General features: G+C 39.3%; 1 protein-coding gene across 12 annotated transcripts in view; it reads right to left on the bottom strand.

Moving 5' to 3' along the window:
- BICD1 (BICD cargo adaptor 1) overlaps positions 1 to 23,929 on the bottom strand; it is a 274,370-nt gene that overhangs the window by 154,878 nt on the left and 95,563 nt on the right. For 10 of the 12 annotated variants that reach the window (XM_063712107.1, XM_002823090.4, XM_054527085.2 and 7 more), the window contains exon 2: positions 9,043 to 9,255. In XM_063712107.1, coding sequence (XP_063568177.1) covers positions 9,043 to 9,255 — 213 coding nt within the window. Of the gene's footprint in view, positions 1 to 4,076; positions 4,246 to 7,552; positions 7,770 to 9,042; positions 9,256 to 23,929 lie in introns of those variants that run through there. The other 2 variants (XM_054527086.2, XM_054527087.2) reach the window with 2 other exon arrangements.

Raw genomic sequence — 23,929 nt, 5'->3', positions numbered from 1 at the left:
CAAGCACATGAAAAGATGTTCAATATTCTTAGTCAATAGTGAAATGCAAATTAAAACCATAATGAGAAATCACTGCACACCTATTAGAGTTGCTAAAATTTTAAAAATACTGTCAAGGCCGGGCGTGGTGGCTCATGCCTGAAATCTCAGCATTTTGGGAGGCTGAGGTGGGTGGATCACCTGAGGCCAGGAGTTTGAGACCAGCCTGGTCAACATGGCGAAACCTCATCTCTACTAAAAATACAAAAAATTAGCCAGGTGTGGTGGTGGGTGCCTGTAATCCCAGCTACTCGGGAGGCTAAGGCAGGAAAATCACTTGAACCTGGGAGGCGGAGGTTGCAGTGAGCTGAGATCACGCCATTGCACTCCAGCCTGGACAACAAGAGCAAAACTCCGTCTAAAAAAACAAAACAAAAAAAAGAGAACTATCAAATACCAAGGGCTGGAAAGAATAGAGGCAACAGGAACTTTTACGCATTGCTAGTGGGAAAGCAAAATGGTACAGCTGCTGCTCTGGAAAACTTAACCATACACTTACCATATGACCTAGTATTCCCACTCTCTTAAGTATTTACTCTAGAAAAATGAAAACTTCACAAAAACATAAGTGTACATGAATGCTTATAGAAGCTCTAGTCATAATCACCAAAATCTGAAAATAACTCAAACGTTCTTCAGTAGATGAACTGATTAATGCAACCACAATATATCTATACAGTGGAATAATACTCAGTAATAAAAAAGAACAAACTATTGACACATGTAACAACTTATATGAATCTCAAAGGCGTTATGCTGAGAGAAAGGACCCAATCTCAAAAGGTTACATACTGTTTTATTCCACTTATATGACATTCCTGAAAAGGAAAAAATAAAACAAAACTATAGTAATAGAGAACAGATCACTGGTTATCAGAGGCTGAGGTGGGAGTGGCTCTGACTACAAAGAGTAGCACTGACCAAGGGAGATTTCTGAAGTGGTGAAACTGGTCTACCTCCTGATAGTGGCTGTGGCTATATGAATCTATTTACGAGTTAAAATTCATGGAACTGGCCAGGTGCAGTGACTCACACTTGTAACCCCAACACTTTAGTGAGTGGATGACTTGAGGTCAGGAGTTCGAGATCAGCCTGGCCAACATAGTGAAACCCCATCTCTACTAAAAATACAAAATTTAGCCAAGTGTAGTGGTGCACACCTGTAATCCTAGCTACTCAGGAGGCTGAGGCAGGAGAATCGCTTGAATCTGGGAGGTGGATGTTGCAGTGAGCCGAGATTGCACCACTGCACTCCAGCCTGGGTGACAGAGCAAGACTCCATCTCAATAAAATAATATAAAATTGATACAACTGTATACACACACACACAAATTCTATGAGCCTGAATTGCAAACTAATCCTTACAAACAAACCCATTTTGTTAATCTGATTTTCCCCAAAAGCATAATCAAATCACAATTATTCAAAAATGAATTGTCTATATTTTGTTAAGACTTTGCTTTCAAATTCCCAATGGCATTAATAGACATATTTGTTTACTGTAGCTCAGCAAGTATTAGAAAGAACTTTTCAACCAAAAGAAATATAGCTCTCTCCTGTGGAATCGCATATGCGCTGCAAGTTTGTTGAGAGAATTAAATGCAATAATGAATGTAGTAAAGTGCTAAGCTTCATACTTGGCATATGGTGAGCTCAATAAATGTCAGCTATGATATTATCAGTTATGTAAATCAGTTAAAAACAACAACAGTTCTTCACTGTTTGGTGCACTGCATCATCCCAGAGAGGTATGAGGTCCATTCCCAACAAGTATGGAGAGGAGGAGAGAGACAGGGACAGGCCAGGAAACAGAAAACTTTCCAGCTAGAGCCAAGCCATGCCTTCACAGAAGCGTCAGCTTCACTCAGCTATGTGTAACCACAGCTCCCAATGACCAATTACTCAGAAGGAAACATCAGAGACTGTAAGAAACACTTTGGTTTTTACTGGATACATTAAATAATTCAATTTTTCCCCTATGATTCAGGTCACCGGCAAGAACATCCAATGTTGTACTAGGTAATAATGCAAGGATTTTTTCATGGACTAGCCAGATATGAAAGGGTGTTTATAGTGATAGGAAGACACCTAGATGGCTCTCCTCTTTGTAAATGTGTGTTCCATTTCCTCTTTTGGTGTCAGGATGTCAGCCATGACTTCTTGCTACTGTCGGATGGTGCTGGGGCCTCCTATGCTGCTCCAATAGAGCTTCTGTTTTCCTGTGTAAATAAGTCTAACAACCAAACTTTGAAACAGTAAATACCATTTACAAAGTCCTCTATTTCTTATAAGACACTTTCATGGAAAACATCTCATTTTATCTACATAAAAATCATGAGGTGTAGGACAGGTGTTAGTACTATAATGTTTATACAGGAAATGAGAGGTTTAATCACACAACTGGTAAAATGGCTGAGCTAGGACCTGAACTCAGAGTTCCTGATTTCTGTTTTTTGTTTGTTTGTTTGTTTGTTTTTGAGACAGAGTCTCGCTTTGTTGCCAGGCTGGAGTGCAGTGGTGCGATCTCAGCTCACTGCAACCTCCGCCTCCTGGGTTCAAGCAGTTCTCCTGCCTCAGCCTTCTGAGTAGCTGAGACTACAGGCGCATGCTATCATGCCTAGCTAATTTTTGTATTTTCAGGAGGGACGGGGTTTCACCATGTTGGCCAGGATGGTCTCGATCTCTTGACCTCATGATCCGCCCACCTCGGCCTCCCAAAGTGCTGGGATTACAGGCGTGAGCCACCATGCCCGGCCCAGAGTTCCTGATTTCTAATTTCACACTATTACCAAACCTCCTATGTATCAAATACAGGCATATCTTATTTTATTGTGATTAGTTTTATTGAGCTTTGCAGGGTTTTTGTTTTTTGTTTTTTGTTTTTTTTTTTTTTTAACAAATTGAAGGTTTGTGACAACTCTGCATTGAACATATCCATTGGTGCCAGTTTTCCAACAGTATGTGCTCACTTTGTGTGTCTGTGTCACATTTTGTTGATTCTTGCAATATTTCAAGCTTTTTCATTATTATTTTATCTGTTATATTGACAATGAACCACATCCATATAAGACAGCAAACTTAACCCATAAATGTGTGTGTTCTGACTGCTCCACTGACCAGCCATTCCCCATCTGTTTCTCCTTGGGCCTTCCTATTCCCTGACATAAGACAATATTGAAATTAGGCCAGTTAATAACTCCACAGTGGCCTCAAAGTGTCCAAGTGAAAGAATCGTACTTTTAAGGAAAGGAAGAAATGATTAAGCATATGCCAGATTAGCCAAGTTAAGTTAGCTAAGTTAGCCAAATTGTGAATGCAAAGGAAAAGTTCTTGAAGAAAATTAAAAGTACTACTCCATTGATACATGAATGGTAAGAAAGTGAAACAGCCTCATTTCTGACATGAAGAAAGGTCTGGATAGAAGATCAAACTAGCCAAAGCCTAATCCAGAGCAAGGGCTCTCTTTAATTCTTTTTTTTTTTTTTTTTTTTTTTGAGACAAAGTCTCTTTCTGTTACTCAGGCTCCAGTGCAGTGGCGTGATCTCAGCTCCCTGCAACTCCTGCCTCTCAGGTTCAAGCGATTCTCCTGCCTCAGCCTCCCGAGTAGCTGGGACTTCAGGCATTCACCACCATGCCCAGCTAATTTTTGTATTTTTAGTAGAGACGGGGTTTCACCATGTTGGCCAGCCTGGTCTCAAACTCTTGACCTCAGATGGTCCACCCGCCTTGGCCTCCCAAAGTGCTGGGGTTACAGGCGTCAGCCACCACACCCAGATGCCTCTCTTCAATTCTATGAAGGCTGAGAGAGGTGAGAATGCTGCAAAAGAAAAGTTTGATACTAGCAGAGGTTAGTTTATGAGGTGGAAGGAAAGAAGCCTTCTCCATAACATAAAGTGCAAGGTGAAGTAGCAAGCGCTGATGTCTTTAACTGATGCAGCAAGTGATCCAGCAGATCTAGCTAAGATCATTGATAAAGGTAAACTAAACTAAAAGATTTTCAACATAGACAAAATAACCTTATAGAAGAAACCTTGTAGAAGAAGAATTTTTAAAAACACACAAATTTATTGATCACAGTTCGGGAGGCTGAAGATCTAAGATTAAGGTGCTGGCAGGTTCAGTGTCTGGCGAGGGCTGCTCTCTGCGTCTAAGATGGCACCTTGTTGCTGTGTCCTCCGGAGAGGTTGAATGCCTTGTCCTCATACACTGGAAAGGACAAAAGGGCCAAAAGGCCTAGCTAGCTCCCTCCAGCCCTTATATAAAGTCGCTAATCTCATTCACCTCCTAAGGGCCCGACCTCTTAATATTATCACATTGATGATTAAGTTTCAGTGCATGAATTTAAAAGGGGCACATTCAGACCATAGCAGCTATCGTATTAAAACTTCATATACTTTTCTAGAAATTTCATTAGCTTGAGGCAGGGTTCGGAAGAGGGAAACCTGTGCTCTTGGCAGCTACGGTGACATGGCAAAGAATGGCACATCAGAGCCAGTGTTCCTGAGTTCAGATCATGGCCTGTCACTTGGTACCCATGTACTCTGGACAAGTGATCTGACCTCTCTTTGATCCACATGCCCCATCAGTAAAATAGGGGTATAATATAATAGGAACTGCCTCAGTAGGGTTGTTAGAAAGATTCAGCAGTTAAGGCACGTAAGGTATTTAGAACAGTGTCTGGCACTCAATAAATGTTGTTATTTTCACTTTAAATTATAGGCTTAATCTCTACTAAGGTCGATCATTCATTTGATAACTCCAATCTTCTGCATTCCACCTGAAGGGGCCTATCTTATGTGACATCTTTTTATCACATATATACCAATTCTGGTTAGGAATACCACATAATTGCTTCGTATACTTTGTAAATATTGTAGTTAATTCTAACATATCTTATATTTGAGACATTAGCTAGTAATTGGGAGAATTAAGTAGTATTAAGTTTCATTATCCTCTTTTATGATTTCATTAATGTGGATTTTAGTTTAGTTTAGTACAAATAAGTATAAAAGTAAATATTACCCAAATTTTAGGCTATCTTCTAGTATATTATACCTACAGGTTGAAGATAGAAAAAATGAAATTCAAACTTGTTTACTAAATATCTATTTAAATCCTACAGCAATCTTCTTTCTTTATGCTCTTACCAAAAATCATGCTGAGTCAAGAGAACTCAGAGATTTCTTCACTCTGTCTATTATTGGCCGTGTAGGATTAACTCCTAATTAGGTTAAGATTAACTATTAATTTGGTTCTTCAATTTGGGTGATCAGTTTTTCTTTATACTCCCTGTATTTTATAGAATTATTATTATTATCATTATTATTTTTTGAGACAGAGTCTCCCTCTGTCGCCAGGCTGGAGTGCAGTGGCACAGTCTCAGCTCACTGCAACCTCTGCCTCCCAAGTTGAAGCAATCCTCTGCCTCAGCCTCCCGAGTAGCTGGGGACAGGCACCCACCACCACACCTGGCTAAATTTTTTGTATTTTTAGTAGAGATGGGGTTTCACCATCTTGGCCAGGCTGATCTTGAACTCATGACCTCATGATCCACCCGCCTCGGCCTCCCAAAGTGCTGGGATTACAGGCGTGAGCCACCATGCCTGGCCTATAAAATTATTTAAAGCAGTTTACCATTAAAAACATATATACAATAAGGCTAATCAAAACGTTTAAAAGTGAGAATTAGATGAAAAAATCTAGGTTAGTTTTTTATACTTAAGCATAGCCCCGGAGCTTCTTAACAGTCAAGGCAGAAATAAAAATGTGTAATTCTACTGCCTGATTCATATCACAATGGAAATAATTTTTGAGGTGATAAATTCAAAGAGATATTTATCTCATGTTTCTTTACCCTAAGAATATAGATCTACATAATGCGTCATATCGTCAATGATATTTTTGGAGTATGCAGAACATTATTAATGATAATTGCTTATGTTTATTATGTATTTACTCTATATCAATATAATCTTAATATAAATTTTACAAATATCATGAATTTAATACTAAAACTTTCAGCAGAGCTGACTAGAGTATTGATTTTCTAATACCTAATTCAGCAATTTTTCCATTTTCCACCATACTATCCTGTAACTACTATTTATGGAAGAGAATTTGACATTGAAATCACACACACACATACACACACACACACACACACACACACAGGTAAATCTTTCACACTGCACCCAACATATATGTGTGTGCACACACACATTTGCCAGGACCAACAATCCTACTAAAACAGGAAATGAGTCCTTTCAGTAAAGAAAAATGATCCCATTAATTTATTAGACACACAGCATCTGTCAAACTGATCATTTACTATATTTTGGGTTGGTTATCCTTGTATATTTCTCATGGTCCATCATGTCATAACTGTTCTAAGTTACAAGATCTCTCTTCCAATCACTGTACATCAGTTAATGCATATAGTACAAAAAATAAAACTGAGCCTACAAGGAAATCAAATCTGAGATTTCAACTTAATACCAACCATTAAAAGTGTGTATCAATACACCAAAAAATAGAATTTATTCCTATTCTCCTTTTATGTTAGCTCTAAATGTTAATAATAATTCTCTTAGGTACAGCAAAATAAAATGTATCTGCTTAAAAACAAAAACAAAAACTCAGGGTTATAGTAATATCACCAGCTCTCACCCCATCAGAAAGAACATTAACAAATACATTGTTGGCACACATAGAAGACAAAGAAACACAAGACCTTTTTTTTCTTTTAGTTACCTGACAAATCTGAATAAACACATTCATAGGCTAAAGTGCCTCAAGCTGTTTTAGATCAAAAATACCTAAATGTGGATATAACAAGTTATTCTCTTACTGCAAATCTACTATGTAAGATGCATAAAAATTGAAGAATCACAACCAATTGATTTATTCAGGAGATCATGGTGCTTATAGCAATGTCCCAGTTGTGAGCCTTCCTCAGCTTTGGGCAGGCCAAAAAATCTAAATTAGTGGTTCTTAATATGTGGTTTCCAGAGCAGCAGCCCCCACATCACCTGGGAACTTGTTAGAAATGCAAATTATCGGGTCCTACCTTGATCTACTGAGTCAGAATCTCTGGGAGGGGGCCCCGTGTTCATGGTCTGATGAGTTCTCCAGGTGATTCAGATGCTCCTTCAAGTTTGAGAACTGATCTGAATGAAAGGCCCCTCAAATTTTTTTTATTTTGCTGCCTCCATTCATTCCTAACTTGTAACTTCATGCTTAATTAATTAGCTTCTGCCATGCATCATAAATCTACTCATTGGAACTGCCCTCAAGCGTGGCTGTGTAAGGGAGGATGCTCCATTAATCATCACCACGTTGACTCACACAAAAAAGCATCTGTGGATTCCCTGCCCCATCCTCAACCTTGGCTGTTCTAGGCCCAGCTGCGGCTGCTACACACAATGGGGATTGCAGCTTTCAGAGGATCCATCCAACTGGCCATCAAGAATACTCGACTCATTGGTCACATCCTTCTCCATAAACCACCTGCATGCGTGTGCACACAGTCCTCACGTTGCGCATGCCACGCCCTCTCTGCTAACTTGCACGTGACCCTGCTGCTCACGGCTGCTGAGGTTGCTCCCTGCAAAGGTTTGGTGACTTGCTTAATCCAGAATAGTGGGCTTTGGCTCCACATGACCCTCTGTCCACTTCTGCAGTGGGTGCTGGATTGTGCCACTGCACTCCAGATTGGGCAATAGAGTGACAACCTGTCTCAGAAAGAAGGAGCCAGAGAGTAGCTGTGTTTTTAACAGTTGTTCACGTTGGAGGGAAATGAGGAGGTCCTGGTATCCTGAAAACTGTCTCATCTTCTTCTTAGTACTCAACACTAACTTCCACTTGATTAGATCCTTTCTCTGTCTTCACAAGTCATATTGCTATATTTGGGCATATCCAAAGATAATGAGATAAGTAAACCAGAAACCTTGCTAACAGTATTCATTTAGTTCATTGTAATATGGACATGTGTAAATGTAAATTATCTGGAAAATTCCAATAAATTCTGGAAAACTTATGTCTTATAATAGTGAAGCCCTATTTGTAATATGTCACTTATTTCAAATGTGGATTGCTTCTCTTATATTTTACAATATTGAAGAGTATTTTCATCCTACATATTTCTATCACTAAAATGCTCAACTAGTGAGCCCATTTGGTTGTGGACCTGTCAATCATCACTTCATTGGTGTAGGAGTTAGAGGACGTCTGTGTCTCTTCTATAGCTTTCATATCAAAATACGGAGTGAATGATTGACTATAGCTTCCAAAAACGTTCTTACAGGGGTTTGATGGATGAAGCTACTTTTGGCTATCTCTGTTTCCAACATCACCCCTCCACTAAAGGATGACTCTGCCAGTTTGAAAATGATATGGCAGGTGATGCTGCCTTGGAAAAGCTAACAAGGAATAGTGAGTTTGGTGGATGCTCAACACTCACAGAGCAAGAGAGACTCCCTGACCTAATTCATACCAGCCATAATTTGCTGCCTTCTCTATAACCAGAAAAATCGTTTGGGGATCTGCATCACCAGACTCAAAGACTTCTCAGGACACTCGCCTAGGCTGTCATTCCCTGTGAGCAGTGTCCTGAGCCAACACCACTGTCAGCTGGAATTGGGGCTGATACAGAGCATTACAGCCAAACGTTCTTCTCCACATTGTATTAAATCAGGTAATGCAGGGAGGAAGTGCTAAGGTCACTGTATTTTTAAAATACCTTTGCAGAAATACTAAGGCCAATTCCCAAGTCCGCAATACATACAAAACTTAATTCTCAAGAAACAATAAAAGAGAGAAAAGCTCATCTCAGAACAAGCTAGCTATCATTTCACTAAAAAAGAAAAGTTGCTAGCTCAGTATTATTAGTTTCGTGCTCAATACAGCTCCTCTGATTAAAGCAAAAGTGTTATTCCTCTCTGCTATGGAGAGAACTTTCTTATTTTTCCCTCTCAAAAATCTCTCATAGGGAATTTATTTATTTACCTCCTTCAGATCCTGCACGACCGCGGTGAGCCTCTCATTTTCTGCCTGTACATTAGTGACCACAGCCCGGCTCTGTTTCAGCTCGTTCTGCATCTCCAAGATTTTCCCCAGATAGTAAGCCTCCTTCGATGCTGACTCCTGCAGAAGCGTTTCCTCCCGAGTCTCTCCATCTTCAGCAACCTTCCGGTGGATGGAGAAGGACTGCCCAAATGCCTGCGGAGTATGTGGGAAGAAAAAGAGTGCACAATGAAATGCATCATAGCCCTCTTTTAAGACTTGGGAAAATGTTTTCTTCTGCTTATATGTGTAAGAAAAGCTACTCTGCAAGACCCCCGAAATATAACAGTTTAGCAGCTCTCACTGATGCTTGAAATAATTCAATTCACTTAATAAGGAAAAATAAAATTTAAAATATCTTGAGAAAAAAGATGTAATGCATTAAAGAAAACTTGAAAAACATTGTTACTTGCTTTATGTTCTCTTTTTTTTTTTTTTTTTTTTTTTGAGATGGAGTCTTGCTCTGTCGCCCAGGCTGGAGGGCAGTGGCGCAATCTCAGCTCACTGCAAGCTCCGCCTCCCTGGTTCATGCCATTCTCCTGCCTCAGCCTCTCGAGTAGCCAGGACTACAGGTGCCCGCCAACATGCCCGGCTAATTTTTTTTTTTGTATTTTTAGTAGAGACGGGGTTTCACCGTGTTAGCCAGGATGGTCTCAATCTCCTGACCTTGTGATCGGCCCGTCTCGGCCTCCCAAAGTGCTGGGATTACAGGCATAAGCCACCGCGCCTGGCGTATGTTCTCATTTTTTTAGACAACTCTTATCAAGAAATAGTTCAGTGTTAATAATTCCATCAAAATTCATGTCACCTTCATTTTTTAAAAAATCCCACAAATATTTTACAAAAAGAAAACAATCACTTAGTGTGTTTTCTAATATATTGGCAGTAAGAACAGACCAATTGTAAACAGTATCCTTAAGAATTAAAATTACCAAACAGCATTTAAATTGCCCAGTACCACAAAAAAAAAGACACTGAATATCATCTCTGTATAAGAAAACATATATGTGTCTGTTTATTTGTGCAAAAAGAAATACAGGAGAAAAAAGTAGAAACTAAACTGGTTACTTATGGGGTGGGTGGGAAGAATGGGAGACTGAAACGTGACAGAAGGGATGAGGTGGAATGACACTTTTCTGAAATGCCTTTTCACATAGTTCTTTTTTCTTTTTGAGACGGAGTCTAGCTTGCCACCCAGGATAGAATGCAGTGGTATGATCTCGGCTCACTGCAACCTCCGCCTCCTGGGTTCAAGCAACTCTACTTCAGCCTCTCATGTAGCTGGGATTACAGACACCCACCACCACGCCCAGCTAATTTTTGTCCTTTTTGTAGAGAAGGGGTTTCACCATGTTGGCCAGGCTGGTCTCAAACTCCTGACCTCAAGTGATCCAACCGCCTCGGCCTCCCAAAGTGCTGGGATTACAGGCATGAGCCACCGCGCCCGGCCCCTTTTCACAGAGTTCTGACTCTAAGAACTATAGTCATGTTTCACATCCCCCAAATAAAGAATAATTAAAACCAACCTCTCAGTGTTGGGGGAACCCAAAATGGAATAGAAAGAGTAACAAAGGAACCAAGCTGTATTACAAGCGAAAAACAACAGCCAGCATGAAAGAGGTTAGAAAAAATACCTAACCTAATCTTGGAAACCAGTACTTTTATTATATACCTTAAGACTAAAGACAAAAAGGACTGCACCCGGATGCTATATAGTCTCGTTGGTAAACTTGTTTCTCATAGAGATTATGGAAATCACAGTTCTGAAACTTCCTTACATATATATACTAGGGTTGAGCAAATAAGTAAATATATTGTAGATAATGAATGCCAGGTTTCTAACTGTTGGAGAAAAAGCCATGAGTAAGGAAAAAGAGATATCTAAAAGGAAACTAGTGGTATTGAGTTGTAAGTGGAAGTATCAATAAGTAGATAAACTTATTGTTTTTTTTGTTTGTTTGTTTGTTTTGAGACGGAGTGTCGCTGTGTCGCCCAGGCTGGAGTGCACTGGCCCGATCTCGGCTCACTGCAAGCTCTGCCTCCCGGGTTCATGCCATTCTCCTGCCTCAGCCTCCTGCGTGTGGGACTACGGGCGCCCACCACCACGCCCGGCTAATTTTTTGTATTTTTAGTAGAGACGGGGTTTCACCGTGTTAGCCAGGATGGTCTCGATCTCCTGACCTCGTGATCCGCCTGCCTCGGCCTCCCAAAGTGCTGGGATTACAGGCATGAGCCACGGCGCCCGGCCAAACTTATTGTTTTTAATAGGTAGATATTCATAGGTATATAGATACGGAGAGAGAGGGAGAGAGAAACATGTTCACGTATGTGTATATACAGACACATTATTTCCTAGCACTGTAAGCTGAGAAGGCCTGGAAGCAATGATATACCAGTAGCAATGAGCATATCCAGCACCCAGATTTTGTTTCTAAATACCAATCTACAGTAAAAAGAACTAGGGTCTTTGGAGAAGTTACTGATTCTAGGGCTGGAGCAAAATAAGCCTGACACATCTTGTGATGCCAGAGTTACAAAATGCATTTAAAAGATGATGAGGATATGTCAAAAGGAGACAGGAACCTGTCTGAAGGGGCTTCCAATGGCCAAATCTGAGGTATTTTGAGAAAAAAATTATAGTAACTAATTATATATCCACATTAACATAATACATGAATAAATGGCAGAAGAAAGAACAGCTCTTCCTTACAGTAGAATTATAATAATATAGAAGGAATGATGGAAATAAAATATATCAGCATTTAGCAAACACTAATAATTGTTACAGGCAAGAATCATCAATAGAATCTAAAATTAATGGGCAAAAGTATGATGAGAAACAGGATGCTTGCAGAGTCTTAAAGCATCTCCCCCCAAACTACTTACTAATTCTAACGGGAAGATCAGTAACTTTGCAGTGGAGAAACCTGGTAGACACCACATTATCTAAGTGACCAAAACTTGGATCAACAGCAGTGAGACATACTGACATCATGTACCCTCTCATATAATACACTGGGGGCCGGGTGCGGTGGCTCACATCTGTAATCCCAGCTCTTTGGCAGACAGAGGTGGGAGACAGATCATCTGAGGTCAGGAGTTCAAGACCAGCCTGGCCAACATGGCAAAACCTTGTCTCTACTAAAAATACAAAAATTAGCCAGGCGTGGTGGTGTGTGCCTGTGGTCCCAGCTACACGGGAGGCTGAAGCAGGAGAATCACTTGAACCCGAGAGACGGAGGTTGCAGTGAGCTGAGATTGTGCCACTGCACTCCAGGCAGGGCAACAGAGGGAGACTCCTTCTCCAAAACATAAACAACAAAAAAAACATTGAGAAGGGCACAACATCACTTCAATGGTATTGTTGTCAAAAATGCATAAGCTAATTCTTATCCTAAGAAAACATCAGACAAACCCAAACTGGGGACATTGTACAAAATCACTGGTCGGGACTCTTCAAAAGTATTAAGTCACGAAAATTAAAGAAAGACTCCTCCGGACTAGATGAGACTAACAAGACGTGACAATTAAGTATTGTATGGGATTCTGGATTGGATCCTGGACTTTAAAAAGGACACTAGTGGGACAATCGGCAAACTGAAATAAGTTATTTAGGTTAGTTAGTGATGCTATTGTATCAACGTCAATTTCTGTTTCTTTCACTGTACTACGATTATGTAAGATGGTAACATCTGGGGAAGCTGTATCAAGGGTACATGAAAATCATTGTAGTATTTTGGGGCAACTTTTTTCTAAGTCTAAAGTTATTTCAAACAAAAAGTTAAAAAATGAATAAATGTAGTCTCTGCCTTAAAAGAGTTGATAGATTTGGTGAAACACTGGCACACAGAGTTATGTAAGAACATAAGGACATGAACACCAAGGAGATACTATATTCAATGAGAAGTACAGTGGCTTTCTGGCATAACTTGTGATTTTATTACATTTTGAAATTTAAAATGTCATAGTAGGCTAGACACAGTGGCTCACGCCTGTAATCCCAGCACTTTGGGAGGCCGAGGTGGTGGATCACTTGAGGTCAGGCATTCGAAAACTGCCTGGCCAACACGGCAAAACCCCGTCTCTGTTAAAATACAAAGATTAGCTGGGCATGCTTGTGCATGCCTGTAATCCCAGCTACTTGGGTGGCTGAGGCAGGAGAATCACTTCAGTCTGGGAGATGGAGGTTGCAGTGAGCCGAGATCATGCCACTGCACTCCAGCCTGGGCAACAGAGCAAGACTCTGTCTCAAAAATAAGATAAAATAAAATAAAATAAAATGTCACAGCATATTGCTTCTGGACTATGCTATCATCTACGAAAAGATTAGGCTGGAATTAACCTGTGAAACTTAGTTTCACATTTGTTATAAACCTTAAGGCAGAAAAGATACGTGTTAATCATTGTAAGAAACAACTTAAAAAAACAAGCCGGTACTCTTCCCTAAATTACACTCACAGAAACAGAAATTAAAACAAAAACAAAAACAAAAACAAAAAAACACTGAAAACCCATGTCTTAGTTAAACTACCTTAGAATCTTGACACAGATCAAAATCAAAAGATGGTCCCTAAGCATCAATGAGACAGAAATATTCCAGCATCGATGTCCATCTGTACATACAGAGTAAAATATTCCTGGTGCCTGGCTTGTTCAGTCTCTCGACAGAAATTCTTATTTGAGTAGTCAGATTTCCAAATGTGGTGATAAGCACAGGTACTCATGAATAGATGAGAAATTATCTTTGCAGATGATGTTGACTTTGCTCTTGCATCAGTAATGACCAGATTCTAGGAGGTCAATTCTGAATTCAGTATCCATTAAAAGGCCTCTGGAGGGGAAGGTTTTGACAGCCTCTCTCCCTCTCCCCACAGTGGCCTGCTGAGTCTTCAACAGATAATCATCCTGCAAAGGATCCCTCACTATATAGTCAAGTATTAGTACAATTTAAAATTAGCATGAACTGTGTGTCAAGAAACCCAGCTGGCTTTTTTTTTTTTTTTTTTTTTTCCACAACTGTTTCCCCATTTCTATGTACAGGAAACTGGAAATGTCTGTCACAGGGCCATTTTCTTCACTCTGCCTGAGTAAAAGCAATAATTTGGCCATTCTGCGGCTCTTGTATTTTTCGCAGCACACAGGGAATGCTCTCTTGGCAGCTAAAACAACCCCTAAAGTCTTAAGAGCAAGTGAATTTCTTGTTCCACCCTTGATTTAAAGTTTTCAAAAATTGTACTCTGGATCTAGCACCAAAGGAGATAAACATTTCAGATATAGACCCAGAATAGATTTTCAAAAAAGAATCAAGAATTGAAATTGCAAATATCCAAATGTTGATAAATCCTCCATTCATATTTATTCCAGTTCAGAAACCTTAACTGAACATATGGGTTTCCAAAATTAGCCATGATATTTATGAAGAACTTGGCCCTTCACTGGACCTGATTTGAAAAACAATGAAAGTATATGAGGTCATCCAAGGACACTAACCATCATGTTTTTTACTTGAAATAGCAAAATAACACCAATCCTGCCCAAGCTAGAGGTGCCTCATGGTCTGCATTTGCAAATCCACTGAGAACTAAGAACTAACACTACTCAGAAAATGGCTGCTTTTAAGAAAGGGAGGGTGAAGGAGAAAACACTCCTATTTTAATCTAATTCCTAATTGCCAGCAACTAGAATTGGGCATGACACCCAACTGACCTCTATCATCTGGCTACTTGTTAAAGTTGATTTACCAGACTTATCTGGCTCCACCAGGTACCTCCTTTCGCCATCACCTCCTGAGTATCTCCTGACAAAGCCAGGCCCAACAGAAAAGAAACAATGTTTTTCAAGGTTACTGAAGCTGCATCTTTGGCTGAAATCACAAAACTAGCTTCAATCTGTATTTATAGGAGATATAGGGTAGTCGTGCTTCTAGTTATATTTTGTTCAGATTGCAAATTCTTTTTAGGTACTGCAATCATTTCATGGGTAATTTTTGTTTAAAAAAAGTTGAAGTAAACTGACATTTTTCTATATACTTTTAGAATGTATTATGATTTCTTGTCATGTCTGTAGCTATAATTGCACAATATTACTTTTAGTATATTCCATTGCATGGAGCAAATTTGCTTTAAATTAGATGTGACTGTAAGTCCAGTTAGCTATGTAATAAGTACTTTGTTTTCTCCTTCTACTTACATGACTTCTTAATGCAAAGAAAATTGATATTTTATGTGTTCATATTCAGGATGATATGTTAATTGATAAACAGAAATTTCATACCCATTATTCTTCATAATATAAAAGATAAAAGAAATAAAAGTTTGACTAGTATATTTAATATCACTTTATCTTTAAAATGTTCTCTTTGATCACAGAATTTTCATTCTTTCATCTTAAAAACTGTGGCAGAACGTGTACTAGGTCACCCAGGTACATTAGACAAAATACTTTGATTTGAAACTGCAAAATAATACTAAAATTCATTCATTCATTTGTTGTTCATTCACTCGGCAAGTATTTACAAAGCACTGTACTATGTCAGGCACTGCTTTAGGCACTGAGGATTCAGCTATGTTCTGGGAAAACAAAAAACAAAAACTCTGTGATCCAGAGCATGTATTCTAGTGGAACATAAATCAATAGGTGCATGGCATGGCATAGTGTTGAAAAAGTTAAGGCAAAAGCATAGGCTAGCAGTGCCCAATGGAACTTTCTGTGATGATGAATCTCTGTTGTCCAATATGGTAACTATTAGCCACACGTGGCTACTGAGCTTTTGAAATGTGGCTGGTATGACCAAAGTACTGAATTTTTTATTTTGTCATTTAATGAATTTTAATTGTCATATATGGCTAGTGACTACTATGTTGGACAGGGATAGAGGGCAACCCAGATGCGTTCAGTGGGAACCTCATATAGAAAGGGCAGTCAGGGAGGAGGTGACCTTTGGGCAGAGACTGGAACAAAGTGAGGGAGTGACCTAGAACCTGGCCTTTCCCTCAGAGAAGAAAGCTTAGATGTAAGTGTTGCTAAGCAAGAATTACAGCACCGCCGCAACGTCTCTTTAAAAACAATCACTGGCAGTTCTTTACAGTCTCTTCTAAAGTATTTTAAGATCTGAGTGCTCCAGAGGATATTCAGACATAATTTAACTTGTAGGAAGAAAAGGGTTGGCTAGTGGCCTGACATGGTACCCTATCCTCCCCAATGAACTAGTTTACTTTATTTGAACATATAACAAAAATTATCTGACCAATTACCTTTCTGTTGCCTCAGCTGCCAGGAAATTCAGCATTAAATGCTCAACAGCAATAACAAAAATACCTTAAGATTTTGGTATAATTATCTCTGTTTTCTCTACATTGTTCTGCATTTTTTTGTGTTTATCCCATTGTATTGGTTTCTTCTACTTCAAATATTTTTGGAGTAGAAAGCATATGAGTTATAATCACATCAAATGGTTAAAATGATGCTTAATTACTGTTTGTTTTAAGTGAAGTCTTAATAAAAATCCTTATTAAGGCATGGAATTTCAGAGTTTAAGAGGTATGAAAGCTCTTCTAATGATTCATCCTTATTCCATTGAAAAACACTGAGCCTAGACTGGGCGCGGTGCCTCACGTCTGTAATCCCAGCAGTTTGGGAGGCTGAGGCGCGTGGATCACCTAAGGTCCACCTGGCCAACATAGTGAAACCCCATCTCTATTAAAAATACAAAAGTTAGCCGGGTGTGATGGCGGGTGCTTGTAATCCCAGTTACTCTGAAGGCTGAGGCAGGAGAATCGCTTGAACCCAGGAGGCAGAGGTTGCAGTGAGCCGAGATTGCACCACTGCACTGCAGCCTGGGCAACAAAGTGAGATACTGTCTCAAAAATAAAAATAAAAAAACAAAAAGAAAGAAAACACTGAGCCCAAATGATCTGATGAAGCATAAAAAATAGGAAGAACCTAGCTACACGTGTTAGAACTGACTGAGAAGTGTCTCAAACTACCGCTGCATATTCCAGCAGCAAAGAGTCTTAGAGAGCAGATTCAATTAGAAAAGAAGAGCTCACAGGAGGCCAGGCAACCCAGAAGTATCCAGCCAGGAGAAACCAGTTTCCAAGATGCATATGACTCAAAAGTTAATAGGAGACATGAGGCCTCCCTGACAGACTCAAGCCTCATCCTTGAAAGGGCAGATGTACTCATAAAAGGCCAAAAGAGGTTAAGAGTGTGGGCTCCTGAGCTGGACCAACTCTGCCACTTACTGTGTGACATTGGGCAAATTACATAATATTCTGTGACTCCATTTTGTCATCTGTAAAATGGGGATAATAATAGCTTCTTTCTCATACTGCCATGAGGCTTAAAAGAGAAAATCTATGTATCACTTGGAACAGACCTTGGTACAAATATAGTAAGTACTCAATGACTGTTGGCTATTATTAGCAGAAAGATGACGTGCTTTGGAATCAAATCCATTGGGGTTTAATGCAAATGCATCTGGGTTTAAATCTGCCTCCTCTGAAATCTTTGGCAAGGTTTTTAAGTTCTATGTTTCAGTTACCTCATGTGTACAATGAGAATAATAACATCTACCTTAAAGGTAAGAACAGCCTAGTCCTAAAAGGCAAGGATATCAGAAAAGAGATATAAAATTCGTACCAAAATGCCTTGGACACAGTAAATGCTTATTAAATATCAATACCAATCCTCTTCTCTTCTGACCTTGGAAAGTCTCAGATTGAACACTGGCAAGCTGTTGCTTCCTCTGGTGTAAAGGTTTTCCTTGGACTTATCCAAGACTCAGGTGGCCGTTTACCTCATTATGAGAGCAGCTCCCTACTCATTTGTGAAACACTAAACCTCCTGCTAGGAAAAGAGTCCTGATGAATCTTTTTTCTCATTAAGTCATTAAAAATGTACAAAGACAAACACAGAGAAATTTCTCGAGGCATAGGCTCTTACGGTTTATATTAGCAAAGGAGGCAGCTTTTTTTTTTTCTCTTAATGGGAATTTTCAATTCTTTCTTAACTTCTTCAATTTTTCTAGCTTTTAAGCTAACTCCACCCAATTATAAAGTCCATCCATTTGGGAAACACAGAATATCTAATTACCAATTTTTGATTCTCATTTTGTATTCTGAAAACCATTTTTCAATAATCATAAAAACAAAAGACATGCATTTTAAATGAGATTATGTTTTTTAAAAAAAATCTATCACATATTCTTAACTGATTTAATCATCACATTACATGCCTACCGAGTATCATTCAAATAAATAGCATATCATATTTTCTATACTTCTTAACTAAATACTCTATGATAACCTGGTGTAATACCCCAGGTTTTTCTAAGATAATACTCAATAGCCTATTATTTAGATATATATTTACTTAAAGCCTGGATTTTTTTTTTCTAACCCTGATGGTTTGTAATTGGTACCTCTATTTGCTTAATAAACTCCCTTGTCAACTGTTCAGAGAGTTTTTTTGTACTTTGTGGTTACATATTGAATATGCACAAAAAATTTATGACAAAATATAAGCACAAAATGTAACATTAAAATGAATTCCTATAGTTTAAGAAAGGGACCAAGACCCATTAGCCTCAAAGGCCTCTGTGTGTCCTTCCTTGGTCCTATCTCTCTCATTGTACCTTTGGCCACTTCCCAAGTAAACACTATCCTGCATTTTGTATCACCATTTTCTTTATAGTTTACCATATATGCATGTTTCTGTAAATAAAATGCTGTTTAATATTGCAGTAAAATACTGTTTGTAAAATTCATATGATGAAATCCTTCCATATGCACTCTTTTGCAATTTGCTTTTGGAACTCTAAATTCCGTTTATTCATTCTGATTAATGTAGCTGCAGCTACATTAATGTAGTAGATAAACTGCAGCTACATTAATGTAGTTTTCATTGTTATAAAGTAGTCTACTGGATATATACTTCATATTAATAATCCATTCTACTGACAATGGATGATTGGATTGTTTCCAGTCTTTTGCTGTTATAAACAATGTAGCTGTGAACACTCTTGGGCATTTAACTTAGGCTAGTACTTTTCAAAATACATTTGCTGAAGGAAGAGTTTTCTTTCTTTCTTTCTTTTTTTTGAGATGGAGTCTTGCTCTGTCTCCCAGGCTGGAGTGCAGTGGCATGATCTTGGCTCACTGCAACCTCCACCTCCCCGGTTCAAGTGATTCTCCTACCTCAGCCTCCTGAGTAGCTGGGATTACAGGCATGTGCCACCACACCCAGCTGATTTTTGTATTTTTAGTGGATATGGGGTTTCACCTTGTTGGCCAGGCTGGCCTTGAACTCCTGACATCAGGTGATCAGCCCACCTTAGCCTCCCAAAGTGCTGGGATTACAGGCGTGAACTGCTGCTCCCAGCCTGGGAGAGTTTTATTTCTAATCCTTGTGGGCTAATGCTTTTTATTTGTGAAATACAATAAAAATAAATTACTATATGCATATTCCTACCATGCGATCCAACCATTCCACTCCTAGGTATTTATTTATCCAAGACAAATGAAAGCATGTGATCACATAAAGATTTACACACAAATGTTCATAGCAGCCAAAATGCAAACATTTCAAATATCCGTCAATTGGTGAGTAAAAAACCAAGTTGTGGCATATCCATACAATGGAATACTAATCGGCAATAAAAAAGAGTAAACTACTGACATATCCAACAACATGGCTGAATTGCAAAACATTATGCTAAGTAAAAGAAGCCAGACAAAAGCAAGAGTACATTCAGTAAAATTCCATTTACATGAAATGCTAGAGAATGCAAACTAATCTATAGTGACAATAGGCAGATGAGTGGTTGGTTGCACTGGGGAGGAGACAGGAGTGGAGGATTATGAAGGGATGTGGAGGGCCAAATGGGAGAGATTACACAGGGACAAGAAAATATTTTAGAGAGTGATGGATATGTTCATTATCTTGGTTGTGTTGATGGTTTCGCAAGTATATACATATGTCAAAATTGACATATAATATATTGCACACATTTAAAGAGTGCAAATTGATCACTTATACATCAACAAAGCTGTAAAATCATAAATATTAGAAAAATATGAGAAAAAAGCACAAAATACAAGCCTCAATTTTTCCATTATAAAATTTGACATAAAATTATATTTCAGTAAATTTAATCAGAAGACAAAAGATTACAAAAACTGTATCATTATTGACTGAAAGTATGATTCATATAAACTTGCTGCAGATCTGTAGGAAATAATTTGCAAACCAGCACTGGCCCCCAGGTACAATTTGAGTAGCATTATCCTAAGTCACATGTGCAAGAGTTTCTCAAGCAGTGGTTCTCAACCTTACAAACCCATTAGAATCACTTGGGGAGCTTTTTAAAAACAAAGACATAGAGATTCCATCTCCATTCTGAGTTAACTAATTTGGGAAAGAGATTCCCATATATTCTTGGTTCAAGGGACACTACTAGGTAGCTCAATTTTTTCAGGGTTCTAGGCACCCCTAGAACAAATTCCTAACAATTCCACTTAAGTAGTTAGGTCCAGAAAACTTGACAAGTCTTTTTGTCCTAACAAGGCAGTAGCTGTTTGAAAAATCTGTATGAAAATACCAAAGAAAAAAGTTTTATTTCATTCTTAAATAACCTCAATTACTTATTAATGGAGTGTGTGCACTCGTTGGGCACTATACAGCTTCTTAAACTTTGGAATCATACTGGGCTCTACCGCCCTTATTTCCTCTTCCATATTGATTTTCATGATATCTGCTTTTTGTTACAGCAACCACTGAAAATCCAGCTTCGCATAATAGAAAGGGATGATGCGTGGGGTAACATTGAGTCTGAACTGAACTGTCTTGAGCTAGTAATTCACACTGTGTTCAACAGATGCCAAGTATCACTGTGTTCCCCTTGAACATTTAAGATATCCCATCGTCTTCTGTGAGTTTGCTATGGTTCCCCAGGGCATCTTGGCATACCATTTGAGAATCACAGGTCTGGGGTAAGGGCCAGGTGTAAGTATTTCCGACATGCTCATTTTGGGATGCTAATATATTATGCCAGGCTTGAGAAGCATTGCTGTGGAGTGTGGGCAGTGTTGTAGATTACACACCGCTTCAACTCTTCCTGACAAGGCTGCAGAGTTCTCCAAAGTGGCTGTACTAATTCAACTGCCACCAGCAGTGTCTAAGGATTCCTGCTTGCGACTCTACATTGTTATGGTTGTTTTTTTAAGACTTAAAAATTTTGGCCGCCCTGGAGAGTGTGAAACAGTATCCACCTGGTGCTTCTCATTTGCATTTCCCTGATTACTAATGAAGTTAAGTAGTTTCACATTTTTATTGACCGTTCACATTTTCACTTTTTTTTTTTTTTCTGACAGAGTCTCCTCTGTTGCCCAGGCTAGAGTGCAGTGGTATGATCACAGCTCAGTGCAACCTCCACCTCCCAGGCTCAGGCAATCCTCCCACCTCAGCCTCCCAAGTAGCTGGGACCACAGATGTCTGCCACCACACCCAGCTAATTTATGTATTTTTTGTAGAGATGGGGTTTCACCATGTTGCCCAGGCTGGCCTCAAACTCCTGGGCTCAAGCAATCCACCTGTCTAGGCCTCCCAAAATGTTGGGATTACAGGTGTGAGCCACCATGCCTAACCTCACATTTCCACTTCTGTGTAGTTTCTATTCAAGGCTTTTGTTCATTTTTCTCCAGAGTACCTTTTTCCTTTATTAATTTGTCAGTTACATGTATGGCAAGTATCTTCCTCGAGTATTTATGGTTTGTTTCTTAACTCATTTTACAGTGCTTTTGATGAAGTCCCACATTCTAAAAGACAGGTTTCTGTTTCCTCATTATTTGTTAATTACATGTTATTGTGCCAGACCCCTATTGAGTTGGATAGGGATAGCACAGGTTCGAGAGGCCAAAGAAGAGACCGAGAGCTGGCAAATGAGATATAGAGCTTCTCGAGGGGACTTACATATGCAGCGGTCCGTGGTGGCAGGCTGGATGGATGAACCACTACCGTTTCTAAAAAGTATGCAGTTTATATAGCATTTTTACTTAGCTCCCCTCCTGCAACCTTCACCTGGCAACCCTCCTTTAATCCAAAATGGGCCGGGGGTTCAGATGTTCCTCATAGACAAGGAATCAATCTCCGGGTTGGCCACTCCCAGGTTCCTCAGCTTGGAACTCCAAACACACATTCGTCTTAGACCACAGGGTCATTCTCACGGTATGCTTCTGTTGTTGCTGTCAGGTGTGCCTGCCACACATATGTATGGCACATATTTTCTCCCACTGTGTGGTTTTCTCTCCTACTCTTTTAGCGATGTCTTTTGATGAAGTAATTTCCTTGATTTTAAGATGGCTCAGTGACCAAACCTTTGCCTTATAGCTAACACTATTTGTAAATCCTTCCCTCCTCCAAGGTCATAAAGCTATTCTCCTATACTATTTCCAAAAGTTTCAAAGTTTTGCCTTTTATAATTTAAGTCCCTTAATCTCCCTGAAATTGATTTTTGTGTATGAAGTGAAGTATAGATCCATTTCAATTATTTTCTGAATGAATAATCAATTTCCCATGCACCATTTAATGTATTACCCCTCCTATCCCACTGATGTCGAGTGCCAGCTTAGCCATAAATCACACTGACATGAGGGTTTCTGTTTCTAGGCTATCCTATAATGTCCCACTAATGGTCATAAGATATCTAAGTAGGAGCCAGTTCCCCTGAGAAAAAAGGGGTACCTGACATCTTCCAAACCTTATTCATTATTTTAACTTTGGGCCTGGTGCGGTGGCTCACGCCTATAATCCCAGCATTTGGGGAGGCGGAGGCGGGCAGATCTCTTGAGCCCAGGAGTTCAAGACCAGCCTGGGCAACATGGTGAGACCCCATCGCTACAAAAAATATAAAAATTAGCCAGGCATGGTGGTGCACACCTGTAGTTCCAGCTACTTGGGAGGCTGAGATGGGAGGACTGCTTGAGCCTGGAAGGTCGAGGCTGCAGTGAGCCAAGATCACACCACTGTACCCAAGCCTGGGCAACACAGTAAGACCCTGCCTCCAAAATAATAATAAATAAATAAACAATAAACTTTGAAATATCTTCATCATAACTGGACATCATTACTAAGGTATCCTAATGGCAATCTATAAATGAAAACAATGTTACTTTGTATAAAAGAAGCAAATACATATTGACGAAGCTTAGTCAGGAATATATAAAACCTAGAGTTTTTTCCTTTAAGTAATATATATAATTGTTAAAGAAAATATAGATAATACCAAAAAGCAGAAAAAAATATTACCCCTTGGATTACCTTTTCTCACCTACCCCTATAATTTGGGCAAGTTCAGGACCTCCAGATTTTTTCCCACAATTGCCTACTGGGCCCCTTGAAGTCCTGAACACTTGTTCTTACTCACCAGGTTTTGGGTCTCAAACTAGGATCTGATCTTCTTTCCTGGTGAACCTGGCTCAACCAAACAGACGCCATCTGCCCAGGCTGGCAGCTGCCCATGCTTCCTCTCTCTAAGTCCTCCCCAGGTTCCTAGTTTTTCTTTTTGTTGGCACAGTGATAAATGTCAGGAAATCTTGGGTTCAAAAATGGTGGGCAACCACTGTTCCATAAGTATTATATACGATCAGTGTTATTTCTGGTGGTTCACATCAGCTTCTTCTGGCTGTGTTAAAAGCTAGTCTCTTATTACTAAAGCCACCAACCAAATATACAGAGACTTTAAGAATCAGCATACGGAAAGTATATGTGCTCAGCAAGCAATCTAAGAGGAGATTGCTTGCTTAGCAGAATATGTCTATTCAGAAGCAAAACT

This window comes from Pongo abelii, chromosome 10, assembly GCF_028885655.2.
Source record: "Pongo abelii isolate AG06213 chromosome 10, NHGRI_mPonAbe1-v2.0_pri, whole genome shotgun sequence".
Taxonomy (NCBI): Eukaryota; Metazoa; Chordata; class Mammalia; order Primates; family Hominidae; genus Pongo; species Pongo abelii.
Note: the sequence above shows the minus strand (reverse complement) of the source record. Positions and strands in the feature narration are given on the sequence as shown.